Source organism: Cetorhinus maximus, chromosome 8 (assembly GCF_964194155.1).
Source record: "Cetorhinus maximus chromosome 8, sCetMax3.hap1.1, whole genome shotgun sequence".
In the NCBI taxonomy this organism is placed as follows: domain Eukaryota; kingdom Metazoa; phylum Chordata; class Chondrichthyes; order Lamniformes; family Cetorhinidae; genus Cetorhinus; species Cetorhinus maximus.
In genome coordinates this window covers 74,695,084-74,711,252 of record NC_135886.1, presented here as the reverse complement: position 1 = coordinate 74,711,252, position 16,169 = coordinate 74,695,084, and the positions used below count along the sequence as shown (strand labels likewise).

Sequence of the window (16,169 nt, the reverse complement as noted above, 5' to 3'; positions counted from 1 at the left end):
AACCATTTATAAAAATCACAAATTGAATTAATTATAAACTTTTATGCTACAGATGTTAAAGGATGATCACCACAATTTTGTATCTAGAAGAGGAATGCAACAGCTGTGAAAATGTGACACTTAATAGTGCTCCCAGTAAAATTAACAAAGGCAGGAAAATATATTCACCACCAAATAAAATATTTTCACCATGAAATCTTGGACTCTAAAAGCTTGATGATTTCAGAAGAAAGGTAACACTGAGGGCGTTAAGAAATTGGTCTGGTTGGAGATCTTTGGGGAAAAAAACTGAGTTTGAATTTGAGATTGCAATAAGTCTTGATTTAAACATAACAATGATGCCAGAGTAAATAGAATAGAAAAATCTGTTTGCTTACCAATGGAAAAGACGAAAGGGTCAGCACCAACTATTTCACGCTCTTTTGTTTCAGTCATAATCCAGTCTACAATAGTAGCTAAGAAAAAAAATATATTTTTAGAAAAATAAAGGCAGGCCATTAATATTAGATCATTCAATCTCTCACTGCTGTTACGACTCACTTTCCCCTTTGTTGAGCTCCCAGTTGCAGTCCATTTGACGTTCAGCTTGAACCCAGTAACGTCCATCTGTCCAGAGTGCAGCCTTCATCCTACTGACCACTGCAATACCTATGGATCAATTAGATGGACATATCTTACTAAGGACACTATTTCTGTTTGAATTGCACCAAAGAGTGAACAGTGACATTTTCCTAAATGAATGGTGAAAGATTTTTAACTCTTCAATATGAACATTTGACATCAGCTTTTAAGAAGACAAAAGGAATGGGCTAGAACTCCAGAATTATTTGTTAAAAGAGCAGAATTTGGTTAACAACAAAGGAAAGAACACAGAATTGTTAAACTTGACCTAAATCAGAAGGTACGCTGGGAAACTTGACCAAGTTAATGCATATTTTAATTGCTTCAGACTGTTGAGAGAACGTGTTGTTCAAGATTTTCTGTACTTTAGAAAGACAGGAATGAATTAGCATTAATATAGCTCCCTTGTGACTTCAGGAGTTGAAGCCGAAGATCAGCCATGGTTGTATTGCATGGTGGAGCAGGTTTGATGGGCTATATGGTCTACTTCAGTTCCTATGTTCTTGTGTTATGTAGGACATCGCCAAGTGTTTACAGTCTATGAAGCAGTGTACTAATTGGCTGCTGTGTTTCCTACACTACAACAATTTGTACCCAGAAGGCCCCATGAACAGTAAGAACATAGGAACATAAGAAATAGGAGGAGTAGCAGGAGTAGGCCACTTGGCCTCTGAAACCTGCTCCGCCATTCAATAAGAACATAGCTGACCTGATTATGGGCTCAAGTCCACTTTCCTGCCTGCACCCAACACCCCCCGACCCCTGCTGCCCTAATCCTTGCCTTGTTAATCAAAAATCTGTCTAACTCAGCCTTGAATATATTGAATGACCCAGGCTCTGATTACTGGGGGAGAGAATCCCAAACACTCTCAAACCTCTGAGAGAAGAAATTCCTCATCATCTCTGTCTTGAGTGGGAGACCTCTTATTTTGAAATGTGCGTTCTAGGTCTGGATTCCCCCACAAGGGGAATCATCCTCTCAGCATCTACCCTGTCAAGCTCACTGAATCTTATATGTTTCAAAAGGTTACCTCTTATTCTTCTGAACTCCAGTGAATATTGGCCCAACCTGCTCAGCCTTTCCTTGTAAGACAAACCCCTCAACCCAGGAATCAGCCCAGTGAACCTTCCCTGAAATGCTTCCAATGCAAGTATGTCCCCCCTTACATAAGATGACCAACACTGTACACAGTATGCTAGGTAGATTCTCACCAATGCCCTGCACAATTGTAGCGAGACTTCCTACACTTATACTCCATGCCCCTTCTGTTTGGCTTCCTAATTACTTGCTGTACCTGCAGAGTGACCCAGGTCCATCTGTCTCGCAGCATTCAGCAGTCTCCCTCCATTTAAATAGCATTCTGCTTTTCTATTCTTCCTGGCATTCTTCAAGCTGCCTTTGCCAACTTAATTCATCTTTTTGATCTGAATATTAAAGTCACTCATGATTATTGCAATGCTTTTTTGTAAGACACCATTATTTCTTGATGTACACTCTGTCCTACAGTGTAGCTATTGTTCGGGGGCCTGTGAGCTACTCCCACCAGTGACTTCTTTCCTTTGCTATTTCTTATCTCCACTCAAACTGATTCTCTGGCTGGAATTTTCTGCTCCCGTTGGTGTCGGGTGAGAAGGTTTTACACCATCATGAAACCAATTTGCAATTGTCTGCTCCATCCAGCAATGATGGGCTGCGTTTGCCACCGCCACACGTCAGGAACCTAATTTCAATATTTCAGCATCCCATTATAAACCCTGCTCGCCGGAATCATTCCCCCACGTCAAACTTACCACCCACATTGGCCTGACTTCAGAACAGCCTGCTTCACGGCTGCCTTTAAAAGGCTTGCAGCTGGTCGCCTGAACTTCAATGGGGACTCAGATGTGAGTGCACACAACCTTGCGCAGCACTCACGAGCCTCACCCAAAGGGCTTTAGGGAAGAGGTGCCGCACATTCACGGGGGGCACACCCAAGTCACTTTTTCCCAGCTGGCTTTCAGTGTGGTGCTGAGACAGGGCTGCAGTGTGGAAGGGGGGTCAGGTGAGGAGGGGCAAGACAGCACAGGCTGAAGGAAGTAAACAAGCACATGCTGGTGGGGGTTGGGGGCAAGGCAGCACAGACTGAAGGAGGTACATAAGCACATGCCAGGGTGGTGTGGGGGGGCTGCGGTGAGGGAAATGGCCATGTGCTTGGAAAAGCTTGTCAAAAGTGAGCATTCTTCCATAGCTGAGACTGTTCAGCTGCAGCACCACTGACATGCTTGGAGTTGGGCCTTTGAAGATTTTCTGCCCACTCAAGTAATGTTGAGTGGGCAGAAAATGCTCCAGAAATTTTCACCCTTTGGGCACAGGCGTGTGTGTTTTAGGGGGCAGCAGAACAATTGGACAACTGGGCAAGCTGTACAATTCCCTTGCGAAAGGTAGCCATGGCGCAGTCACTGGTGGAGGCCCTCAGAGCCCCTTGCAATGTCTTTATTGAGGCTTAGATCAGTAATCATTAAGGTTCAAGCTAACAGAGCAGCTTTGCAGTGCAGCTCAGGAGAATGCCTGCACCTGAGCTGAGAGCACAGCATGCAGTCCAATAGGCAAAGCTGCCGCTAATTGGTCAAGTGGAGTCGGGTGGAAGTGGGTGGGGTTTTGGACAGCCAATGAGTGCAGTACACACTGGCACCCAAGTGGTGTTGAGCACTCTTTTGCATGCATGAAGGGGCCTTCAGACTTAGCAGAGAGGTTCTTAGGACACATATGCTAACCCACATGTCTCTCTCTTTGATCCTGCAGGAGGAGAACATCACGACCATGGAGCCTGGTGATTTGGCGGTATGCCTCATGACTTACAGAGAGCAGAGAAGAAGAAGAGAGCAGTGGAGATGCCTGGCTTGGCAAAGGGAGGAGCACCTCCCTCAAGATGAACGGGCAGCAGGGCCTGCTGCGCACACAGCTGGAGATCCACAGAGAGCCATTCCTGCAGATAACTGCGAACCAGTGTTGCCAAAGACTGCACATGTCAAGGGAACTGGTAGGTCATATATGCCACCTGCTCCAAGATTTGGTACCATGGGGACATGGAGGGCATCCACTGCCAGTGGCCATGAAAGTGACTGTGGCACTCAATTTTTATGCCAGTGGCTCTTTCCAGGACTCCAAGGTGCCCTGTGCAGGATCTTGCAAGCCTCCACGCACAAGTGTATCCAGGAGGTCATGGATGCCATCTTCTCAAAGGCACAGAACTTTGTGCATTTCGCTTCGGATCAGGAAAGCCAGGAAGCAAGAGCGCTGGGATTTGCACAGACCTCTGGTTTTCCATAGGTGCAGGGTGCCATCAACTACACTCATGTGGCGCTCAGATCTCCCTGGCAACAAACAGTCAGCTACATCAACCGCAAGGGCTTCTACTTGCTGAATGTTCAGCTGGTGTGTGACCACCACAAATGCATCCTATAGGTCTGCGCACAATTCCCAGGGACCGTCCACAACTCCTATATCCTTAGCAGGTCTCAGATCCCTGACGCCTTCATGTTCCAGAAAGGCTGTGGACAAGGGCCACCCGCAGAGGACGTGGCTGATGACACCCGTGTGGCAGCCTCAGACTGCAGCAGATCGACAGTATAACGAGGATCATGCCGTGACCTGGATTCTGATAGAACAAATGATAGGCATATTGAAAATGAGGTTCTGGTGCCTCCACAGGTCAGGTGGAGTACTGCAATACAGTCCACCAAGGGTGCCGTGCATTGTCGTCATGTGCTCTGCGCTCTACAACCTGGATGCCAGCGATGAGGTAATTGCACTGGCCAGGCAAGGAAGGCCCTCATTGCTGCAAGATTCATGGTGGATGATGATATGCTGTGAGAACAGTCCTGACATCCTCACATTGCATCTATGAATGTTTGATTCCTGTGCGGCTGACGGCAGCACATATACCCTCAGTGCTGAGGCTCATGTCATGGAGACACAGCGGAGGCCCTAATAGTCACTAGATTCCGGGAGGATGATGATGACTTGCAGTGAGGACACTCCATAGATCTTCACATAGCCTCTGTGACTCCTGTCTGGCTGAGGACAGCTTGCTTGTTCTCTGTGATCAGGGTTATATCATGGAGATGCAGCCATGAAACTTTAAATGCACCTGATTCTTTATCAGCCTTCAGCACCTGACCCCTTCAGGAGCACAGCGTCACTGGTCACAGATGCTGATGAGATGGGGGCCAGCCCCACCTCAAAAGGTGCTGAGAGCACATGGAGAGAATGGCGGAACTCTGTGACACCTGCCCACGACATTCTGGCAGCGATGACAAGCACCATCGAGGTGCAGGAATCATTAATGTGTCCAGTGAGTGTGAAGCTGGACCATCACTTTGCTCTGAAGGTTACACGCTACACAGAGAAGGGGCCCTACACTGAGACACCTGTCTTTCTCTTGTGCAGGAACCAAGGTTTCACATCTGAGTGGCAACAATACTGCTCATCAAAACAAGGGGCCATAGGCAAGGAGATATTCCTGGGAGTTATTTACAATAATGAACATTATGTACAAGTGATTAACACCCAAGCCCAGGCTGTGCAACTGCATTTTTTTAACATCCCTAATCCTGCTGCTACGTCTTGGTGCTCCCCCGACATCCACATCCACAGGGATCTCACTCACTGCCAGTTCAAGGGAGGTGGACACAGCCTGCTGACTGCTACTCCCTGTCTGTGATGACTTTGGCGGGCATTCTCTGGAGGGTCAAGACTTGGACTGGAGGGCCCCAGTCTGCTTTCGGGGGTCCTGCTGTGTGGCAGTGGTACCCTTGTCGGCCTGTGAAGCTGGAGCTGCTGGGGTCACAGCAAGAGGGGATTCGAATGGGCCGGACACTCCTGGAGTTACCTGGCTGGATGGCCCCAGGGTGTGCACCTGCTGATCCTTCTCCCTATGAGTGCCCAAGGGCCCCTGGCTGACCCCTTGAGGAAAAGGGGAAGCTGGAGTGAGATCGAGCTGCCCCACACCCCTCTCGTGTTGACACTGTTAGAGGCCAACTATGGCGTCAGCGACGGGGTTCAGCAACGCAGCAGTGCAGAAGCAATGTCCTGGACCAAGGTCTCCATGGCGGCTGCCATCCTACCAGTGTTGACCATAGTACATTGGTATGCCAGCGCTATCACCTCAGACTGAAGACAGACAGACTCCTCCACTGCGACTTGCTATCTGAGGAGTGCATCAGACATCCCTTCCTGATGTTTTTGAGCTTGCCTTTGCAGCTCCAGCAATTGAGGTATGACTCTGATATGGCTGACTCGGACTCAGCAGGTTTCTGGCCTCCAGCAGTCCTCTGAGTGCCGGAAACCTGGGAAGTCCCTGCTGCCATCTGCTGTGGATCAGACAGTGCGATGTGATCACCAGATTGTGACCCCGAGGCTACTCTAGAACTAGGTCTCATCGAGGAATGTGCCTCTGCGCTGGTGGAGGGTGTGGGTGAGTGCTATGATGTGTCTTTAATGAGGGTGTCATCAAATTTTTTTTCCAATGTGTCTTTGGGGCTTGAGTTGAGGACCTGGGTCGTGGACTCCCTTGGCTGATTCCCCGATGTGCCTGCAAAAGCAAGGAGAGATAATTAGTGCAAGGCAGGGACTGCGAACAAGGGAACTGACTCACAGCATGGTTGTCTGATGGGTGTTGTACTGCTGGATCCTCACTTGGTTGAGCACTACCGACCTCACTGGCAGCACAGGAACGGTCCAGATTGCCACCAGTCAGCTGGATAGCTCTGTTTTCAAAGTCTGTTAGGATCTTGATGTCGGGCATTTCTCCACCAGTCTGCAACCTCTCCCTTTTGTTGTGTGCCAGCTTGTTCTACATGAAGACAGGTGGAGAGAGTGTAAGCCTGACCTCTGCCAGGCAAGATAAGAAGGATGCCTGGCATGTGTGTGTGGTGAATGGTGCCATGGATGGGATGAGGACAGGATCCGCAGTGTGGATGAAGGTGTGTGTGAGAGAGTGAATGATGATGTCCCTTGAACTGGCAGTGAGTGAGATCCCTGCGGATGTGTGATGGGTTTGTGAGTGTGTGAGTTGAGGGTGATAAGAAGAGTGACTTACCCTGGTGGAATGGAGGAGGTCATTCACCCTTTTTTGGCACTGGGTGGCTGTCCTCTTTTGCAGGGCACTGACCACCACTGCCACCATCTTCTATGCTGGATTGGTGACCTTGCTTGCTGGTCTTCGCCCAGAGCGGGGATAGAGGACATCACGGCAGGCCTCCACTGCATTCAGTTGGCACCCAAGGGAGGCATCGCTAAATTTGGCAGCATGTTTCCTCCCTTTGGCAGCCATGACTTTCTAGCAGCTTCCAATCCCTTAGAGAGAGCTAGCTCTGTGCAGGGGCGCCCTTTAAATATGGCGCCTGGATTACTGAAGGCTTGAGGTGATGGTGGGGCGGGTGAATCAGAGGCCGGCCCGCCGGTGATCCAGAGTGTTTCCCGGGAATGCATTATTAATGAGGTGGGGTGCGCCAGGAATGGAATGATATGGTGCGAAACCCCGCCATTGCAGCCAGCGGGTAAAACAACGTTTTTCATGCCCACTGCCGCACTTCGTGCTTATCTGGGACGATTCTGCTCTATATCTTGATATTCTGAACCAAGATCATTTCTCACTATTGTACTGATTTCATCCTTTATTAACAGAGCTATCCCATCTCCATTCTGTTTCTTCTACCCTTCTGAAATGTCAAATACCCTCGAATATTCAGGTGACGGCCTTGGTCACTGTGCATCCACATCTCTGTAATGGCGATCGTGTCATATTCCTTTATTTCTATTTGTGCTATTAATTCATCCATCTTGTCATGAATGATGCAAACATTCAGGTAAAGATCCTTTAATTCTGTCTTTTTATCAGTTTTGCCTACTCGGACCTTATTTGGTGGTGCACTGTTATGTTTGTAAGCCCTGTCCCTTCCACTCACACTCTGGCTATCATTACCTGTATCGTTACCCTCGTCAATGAATCTTTAATATCCTGTGGTATAAATTGGTCATGGAAGACCTGGGACATAGTAGTGAACAATGTATGTTGCCTCCTCAGGCTCATCTGGGTGTAGACTACTTCATTAAGATTAAAGTTATGTTAATTAAATGATTGACAGAGCTGAAATGTGTGTAAAACTATGCAGCATAATTGGCAATTTAGAATTTACAATTGATAATTCATAATATAACTGTGTTGATGTAGATGCTTTTAAACAATGCCTGATAACATTTTGGAAAGACACAGGTCCTGGTCTCCCAACCTGGGTGATTTTCATCAAATGAGTTTTGGTTACTGTTTTTATTTGACCTCTCAAGGCACCATTTAAGTGGTGCTGGCTGACTTCCCACCCATTCCAGGTGGGAAGCTGTTAGGAAGTGAGAGAGTGACAGGGTTAGAATGATTAGGAGGGGAATGAAGTCGCTAGTGGGATGAATGGTGGAAGGGGGAGAGCAGAGAGGAGGAAGCAAGTGGAGGCAGGGTGTGAGTGCACAACTCTACCCTTGTTGGTCAACATTGCAGCATGCCTACTGGGAAGTCACGGTTGACCGTTACATTTACTGGTTGTGCCAGCCCTATGCTGTATGGTAGTTGTTGGTGTAGCTGTTACATACGGCACAGTTCTGCATCTAGCTCTCCCAAAACAGGATCCCGAGGAGATAGATCTCCACAGTTACTGTCATGGAGGTGTGCCAGGGCTTGTAGATATAGCCAATGTCACCTTGGCATTTGTAGTGAACTGACCTATGCTGGCTTTTGATTGTCCTGGCATATAATACAGCAGAAAGCAGGACATACTACAAGAAAGCAACCATCAATCATTCACTTAGGTTAGTTGTGACATTTGATCTGTTGTCCCAGTATCCTTTGGGAATAGGAAGCTCTGCACCAATTAATTTTCCACTGAAGTGAGGTATGCTCATCTGTGCCTGCAGCAGATGAACACTGGGACCTAAAGACTCCTCATGCAGCCTGAGTTGCCTGGTATCACTTTCCTCCTCCTCTTTTTTCCAAACAGCTCAGACAGGAGGATTCCCACTGGAAAATCCATTGCTACCAGTTAGGATAAAAAAAAGTTATATAAAATAATTGAGAACCTATATTCCAGAAAATTAAATCAAACTATAAAAATGGTCCAACAGCGGCTTCAAAAACATTTACCTTTACATTACTTTAATCTTTAAATTAGCTTCCATCTATTCCCCAGAGTTGCCAGGAAAGTAATTAAGACTGAGCATCCCTTAGGCTGGAATGTCAGGAAATTATGTTCAGGAAATCTCCAAGCATATTTCGGTATCTAAATAAAGCTCCCTAATGTTTCAGAATGAAGCTTATTGTGTCTGCTCCAAGGACCGTGGGACTGCTCGTCTCTACCCCTTTTTCCAGTGTGTTACACCCTGCAAGCAGGGGAACAAGACATGTAAAAAAATTATATTTATGAGTTTGTAATCTTTCTTATTCCTTTCACCCATAATCCTTAATTCTAACATTTGTCTCCTCTTCGCAGCTGTGAAGAAACCAGTTTGCACCGGCTCTGTTCCCCAGTGTGTTGTGCCGTTTGAACTCCAGCAACAACATTCAATATCATTACAACGTAATGAAAAGTCTACAGCAGAGGAAGGGATGTTGAAACACTGATTAATGTGCTTCCAATTTAACAGTAAGCTATCATGCCGACAAGATTTAAATGATTGTACTGGCTGCACATCTCAAAATGAAGTTCAGTATACTATGAAGAAGAGGAGCTGTCAGTCCTGGCGAAAGAATGGCTGTCACTCACTATCATTTGCTGACTCATTCCTCAGGGCAATGCCTTGACCAATCAGGATCAGAATTCCTGATTTGAATTTCAAACAATGCTTGGCGGTTGACCGTCAGTCACCATCACTGGTGCATTTTCCATGGCAACATCTCTACAAGTCACAGTCCACTTGCCAGCAATTAGCACTCTCTTCACATACTGTATAAATTGTTGTTTTCCTCTTATATGTATTCTTGCAAAGTGTCCTGATGAGTGCAAGACAAGAAGTTTTGACATGTCTCTCTTTTCAGCAGTACTCAAGTCCTGCACTATCAAATGACTATCTATATAAGTACTTTTCACTGGAACAGGACCAGGGCAATTCCTCCAAATATGTGGAAAATAACTCAAAGAAATTGAAATGAATGTACCCCTTTTGACAGTTGATGTAAAATCCATCCCATTTCATTTTATCAAAATTCTTTATTGTCTCTTTCTATTCTAGCCATGTATAACATCATAAGAATCTAAAAGGGCTCTATGGTTTCTGGGAGAAAGTTGTGCTGTTTTTGTGTCTCTGAGGTATGTGTGAATGGAGAGGCAGGGGTTTTTAATGAAACATATATGTTTGGTTAGGGACACCAGTAAACTATGAATTATAACTAATCAAATGGTGCACCTTTTTGAAAGAGCAAGTTTTTAGGTCATGACTTGTTCAAAATCATTCCATTATAATCAAAGTCTTCCTATTATCTACTATTTGATGCTGAAACGCCGATGATCTGCCACCAAAATGTTTCTATATTTTCCCTGTAGGACACTATCCTTCGTCCTTCAACCTTCAAGTACAAGGTTGCTGTAGTTCTTGGACAATGCAGACCTGTCTCCAGAAGTTGATTTTTGTATTGGACACGTCTAAAGAAACTCAAATTGTAGTACCGACCATATCATTTGAATGTTGAAGTCACACAATAGCTTTAATAGTTTTCCATTACTGAATTCAAACAATTTTGTATCCTAAGCCATGACCATAAAGCCATGCCTCCTCCAAGCATTCTGGTCCTACATTGCATTCAGTGTTGTACTTGGTAGAAGGTGGCATGCATCTACATTTTGATCAGCATATCGACAAGGAAAAAGATTAAAATGCACTTTCCCTGAATGTTTGAGCATGCATTTCCTTCTTTTTTGTCTGTGTTACCTGCAGATCCAGTGAACCCCGTCATCCAGGCTCTTCTTGCATCCCGTGGGGCAATGTACTCACTCTGAAAAACATAAAATATTCTCAAACTTCAGTCACCAGGAAACTCCTTAAGGATTCTTTCCAATTGGCTGCCATTACTGTGAAGATCAACATATATCTGGATTTCTACCAAAGTTCCAAAGACCAATCAGGAGGACACCCAAGGAACCTACCAGTGAATAGCTTTAGGAACACAGCATTCAGCTAAAGAAAACCCATATTATTGTAAATTGGAGACCAAATTACCTTGTTTTATTATAGAAACCAATTTTATTTAGAATATTTACTAAATCATAAAATATTCATAAGCAAGACCAGAATATGAATTATAATGGATGATGCAGTACTAAATCTTCAAAATTAGTTGATCTACCATTGCTGAAAATGTAGCATGGCTCATTGGAGTTGAAAGAAGATCAGCGGTTCTTTTTCCTCGGTGGTGCAATGATTAGAAATGTGTCAGCATTATAAACAATGCAACAGCTGACTGCTGTCCCTAATCAATAACATACCAGTACCAGGCATAGTGCCACGTTCCCTCTTAGCACCAGACTAGCAGCAGTTTTAAGGCACATTGCAGTAGGTCACTAATAACTAGATTCACCAGTACCAGGGCTGTACCAGCTTGGCAGCAGCGCAATGTCACTGACCTCTATCTTCAATGATACAGCTGTATAAAGTAGTATCATTATCAGCACTCCAGCATCAGGCAAGAACCATTGTTGGAAAAAAAAATAGAACAGTGGTTCTGTATTTAGACATGGGGCATTAGACTAACAGTAGTTAGTCCCTCGGAGTTATATTATCAAATAAACCAGTGCCAGTGATGTATTACTCTGAAATTCTCTGCAAAAGCTCGGACACATTTGTGAAGGAGAATTTAATCTCCACTGATGGGGTTTACTCTGCAAATTGTTGAGCTGTAGTGATCTGTTTTCATGATGTTCATTGTGAAATAAATGTTGACCAGGATACCAGGGATAACTTCTCTGCTCTTCTTCAAATAGTGTACCTTTACCTACACCTGAGAGAGCAGATGAGGCCTTAATTTAACGTTTCATCTGAAAAGCAGCTCCAAAAGTGGAGCTTTCCCTCAATGCTGCACTGGAGTGGCTGCCTGAATCTTAGTCCCAGTCCAGGGATTTGAGTACAATGAGCATACAACCTTATGGTTCCAAGGTGAGAATGCTTCCAACTGAGCCATGGCTGACATTCCCTTACAGCAGGATGTGTGGAATCGTATGAGTATCAATGAACATTGTATTGCAATTTGTATTATGCAAGGGATAAGGGATACCTATTTTTCTAAGTAACTTCTAAAGTGTGAAAGGAGTCATATGCTGGTGAAAAGGATTTGGATTTTTAAATATTTATTTAATTGGTTCAAGCTTTTTTTTGATTGGTAGATATTGGTCTCTGCTCGCCAATTGAAAGTCTGATACCAATGTGTGACATAGGAGATATGAAGCTGACATTTGTTGTAGGAATTGTAATGCCAGAGGGATATGAAATGCCGTCAGTCATATATAAGTAAATAATTTAAACAGTTTATATACTCACCAGATGGGGGTCTGTGGCAGGAATCATATAGACACTGATATTTTGTGAATCCATCAACACTCGGAGCTTACTCAGGCGCAATGAGGTGTTAGTTACTGTGGGAGGCAGATACTGAAATAAAGGAACACATAGAGTAAGTCTAATAGCTTTCATTATTAAATAACAGTCATGAACAGAATTTGTACTGTCTCACCAAATTGAGAAATATCAAGTTGAAATTATGGGATAAGACCAAAGGAATAGATTTAATACTAAACATAAATTTTGAACCAAAGGTTGTCACACATTTTGGTCTTTCTGTTTTTGCCTTTTCTTGAATCAAAAACTATCCTGTCAATATGACTGCCCCTCCATCTTAATTGTTTCTTAGCAGTTCCACAGTGCTCTAGTGTATTGTTGTCCAATTGGATTTTGATGCTCGCCAAACTTATGGCGATCTGGTCACCCTACTCTCCACATGATACAAAACACATGCAAAGGATGAGGTGAATCTTGTAACCAGAGATAAAGAGGGATCGAGGGACAGGACTAAATGTGAGTAATAGTGCATTGCACTGTGACAGCAACTCTGTCGAAGAACATTTTTAGTCATAGCAACTAATCACTACACAGCATCCGGGTGTGGTGTAACAACTAAGAAATTTCAACATGTTTTCAGTTCCTTTAATGGAATCTTCACTATCACGTACTTTAAATGGAACGAGGCTACAGTTTTTTTAATGGTTAAGGATTATTTTCCCTGCAGGATTTTCTACCTGCTTTTTCTGAGGCTGCGGATTGTGTCAGACAAGTTGTGTTTGTCTCATTGTTGCAAAAACAGTTGTTGCAGGCCCAGTGAGAAGAGGCATTTCACCCTGAAAGTGTAGTACAGGCAGTTTTAATAGCTGGAGTTTTATATTAGGATTATTGCCGGATTCCTTCAAAGAAGTGGATGTTCAGTAGGTCGCAAATTTAGTCACTTGTAGATTATTTTATCAGATGGTCAGGTTTCTTTACAGGTGGTCTTGGATTAGGAATTAGGCTGGGAGGCTTTTAAGATACAGCAGCCTCCAAGTTTAAAAAGGTTTTGATGTTATTGCCTTCATCTGGAGCTGCTATTCTGCAGTGGTGGTGTTTGCAGACTGCCTGTTTCTCTCTTGTTCTTGGGATAATAAAGGATTTCAGTATCAGAAGCCAGTCACATAATCAACTGCAATCACCCTGTGAGAATGATTTAAAGCTAAAAGCTATTGCTAGACAATAGTGATAGATGATGGTTATTCATACCTACTTATGGTTAACTGGTTTTCTGCAGTTATCTTTTATTAAATTGCAAACTTGGAGACATGGGCCAGGGTTTTACCTATGGCAGGCGGGCTGGGCGGGAGTGGGTGCCCAGCATAATTCGCGGCTCCCGAGAACAACGGGAAGGGGCGGGCGGCGGCGGGAGGCCAATGACTGCTGGGTCCAATGACCGACCTGGCAGCCTATTCAAAAATGGTGCAGGCAGCCATCCTAAAGCTGCCACTGATGTTGGACAGGAGGATGTCGGATAGCGTCCTCGGAGAGCAGGCCAGACTGGTGGGCAGGTCGGCGGGGCAGTCGGCCCCAAGGTTTTTGGATGAGTGCCTTGCTGCCCTCCTTGAGGAGATGGCAGCATGCCACGAGATCCTTGTGCCAAGCGACGGGAGGAGGAGGCCCCCCCACTTAACAAAATGTGCCTGGAGGGAGGTGGCAGAACAGGTCAGCTCCCACGATGTGGTGAAACGCACCTGGGTGCAGTGCCACAAGCGAAGGGTGAGTAAGGCGTTGGCACGGGTCACTTCGCACAGCAATTAGGTTGCCCCCCCAACTCAGAATTTTGTTTTTGCATTCATTCATTCATGGGGCGTGGCCTTTGCTGGGTTGCCCAGCATTTGTTACCCATCCCTAGTTGGCCCTGAGAGGGTGGTGGTGAGCTTCCTTCTGTATCCGCTGCATGTGGTGCTGGAACACCCACACTCGTGTTTGGGGGTGAGCTCCAGGATTTGGACCTAGGCACAGTGGAGCGCCGAAACATTTTAAAGTCAGGATGCTCAGTGACTTGGAGGGGAACTTCCAGGTGGCGGTGTAGCCATCTATCTGCTGCCCTTGTCCTTCTAGGTGGTAGTGTTTGTGGGTTTGGAAGGTCTTAAGAGTGTGAGTAGCAAATATGATGGAGGCAGCATCTGGGCAAGGGGGTCAGCCCGGCTGCTTGGAGTGAGTGTATGGCAGCTCCAGGGTGAAGAATCGGATGAGCCCTGCAATGTTTCAGTCAGGTGGGGGTGGCAGGGCTGCAATGACAATGCAGGTACAGGGTGGACTAATCAGTGCTCCTCTCTCCTTTCAGGAGAAGACAGCACACAATAATGCAGAGCGGCTGTGGACTGGCGGAGGGCAGGCCCAGCTACTCTTACTCACCAGATACGAGCAGGAGGCTCTCGAGCTGGAGAGGTGCCATGTGCCCAGGTCTACTGGTAAAGGTGAGGTTGAGGTGCCAGTGGGAGGTAAGAGTGCCGTGCACTGAGGTTACAATGTCTGTCAGTGCAAACTTTCCACTGTTGACCGTATATTGATTTCAGCCTCCAACATGGGATCCCCATTGATAATGGAAGGAGGAGCACATCCTGATCTGGTTGCCAGGCATGCACATTAATAGTGTAATGACTTCTACTAATCATAATGTCCTTGTTCTTCCTTTCAGCCTCACCAGAGCATGCCCAGACTCAGGAGGCGGACGGACTGCCGCTGACCCCTGAGGGCCCAGAAGATGTAAATGCACCAGCGTCACACCCTCTTAGCCGGGCAGGCACCAGCATAGATACCAGCACCTCGGTGGGAATAAGATCATCGGCTAGTGTCCCAGTGCACAGTGGTGAGGGCACTTCACACTCACTTGAAGTGCAGGTGGAGACAGAGTGTGCCCAGGGCACTGGCAGTCGGAGGGCTGCTGGAGACCAGGAACATGCTCAGTCGGTGGCTGATGATGGGCCTCTGGAGTCGTTCCTGAGGCAGCAGACGCTAGAAGGGAGGATCTAGCAGAGAAAAATGAGGAAATGCTTACCATGGTCTCCGTGATGGAGGAGTCCATACGGAGCATGAGCAATGCATTGACCCTCATGGCCGAGCGGAATGCCTTCTCCATGGAGAGAATGGTGACTGTCACGGAGAGGCTCCTCCAGGAGAACAATCGGGGCCTCCTGGGGATGCACTCGGACCTGCAAACCCTCACAGCAGCATTGACCTCAGGTGGTCAGTGTCAGTGTGGGAGATGGATTGGGCACCCAGTATCCCAGCTAGGTGCCCAACCATCAATGGTGAGCAGGTAGGTCCAAGATGACCTGATGTTGGCACACCAGCTACTTGTCATCTCTGCAGACTCCTCTCAGCGCACTCCGAATGATGGCTGCAGCTCCTCCGCCCCTCTGCCAGTGACCATGGCATATGATGAGGCTGTGACGACTGGGGAGATGCCAGCTGTGCCACAGGCCGCTCCCTCCCAGTTGGGGCCAGCACAGGCTCCACAGGCCAGAGGACACCTGCCAAGGTCATCAAGGCCAACAGGACAGCAGAGTGAGCAGGCTGTCTCCAATGCAGGTGCTAGCAAGGGGGGGAGCACCTAGACGTAGCACCCACAAGTGTAAATGTAAATCACCTTAGGCACAACACGGGCTTATCACCTGTCAAAGCAGCTCTGAAGAGAATTGAAGTTGTCCTGTTCCCACAAGCAAGTAGCAGTAAGTTAAAAACTAAAGTTATAACTACTCGCATTCGCAAGCCCACTCACCCCTCTTATCCCACCCATGGATGAGGTTTTAAAAATGTGGCCTACCCGCCTGCCCGTTGCGCCCATGAGACGCCCTGAAAATCGCACGGGCTGTGAAAAATCGTTCTCAATTGCTGCCTCAAGGGCCTTAACTGGCCCGTTAATTAATGTCAGGCTTGCCTCGGAATGCATAGCGCCCACCTACCGAAATATCACAATGGTGCATGGTGA

General features: G+C 46.3%; 1 protein-coding gene across 2 annotated transcripts in view; it reads right to left on the bottom strand.

The window, feature by feature from the left end:
* The window catches only part of xpnpep2 (X-prolyl aminopeptidase (aminopeptidase P) 2, membrane-bound), a 157,862-nt gene that overhangs the window by 80,084 nt on the left and 61,609 nt on the right, over positions 1-16,169 (bottom strand). The window contains exons 4-7 of one of the 2 annotated variants that reach the window (XM_078547058.1): positions 12,176-12,286; positions 10,574-10,637; positions 541-648; positions 378-455 (exon numbers count right to left, since the gene is read on the bottom strand). In XM_078547058.1, the coding sequence (XP_078403184.1) occupies positions 378-455; positions 541-648; positions 10,574-10,637; positions 12,176-12,286 (361 nt within the window). The remainder of the gene's footprint in view (positions 1-377; positions 456-540; positions 649-10,573; positions 10,638-12,175; positions 12,287-16,169) is intronic. The other variant, XM_078547059.1, reaches the window with a different exon arrangement.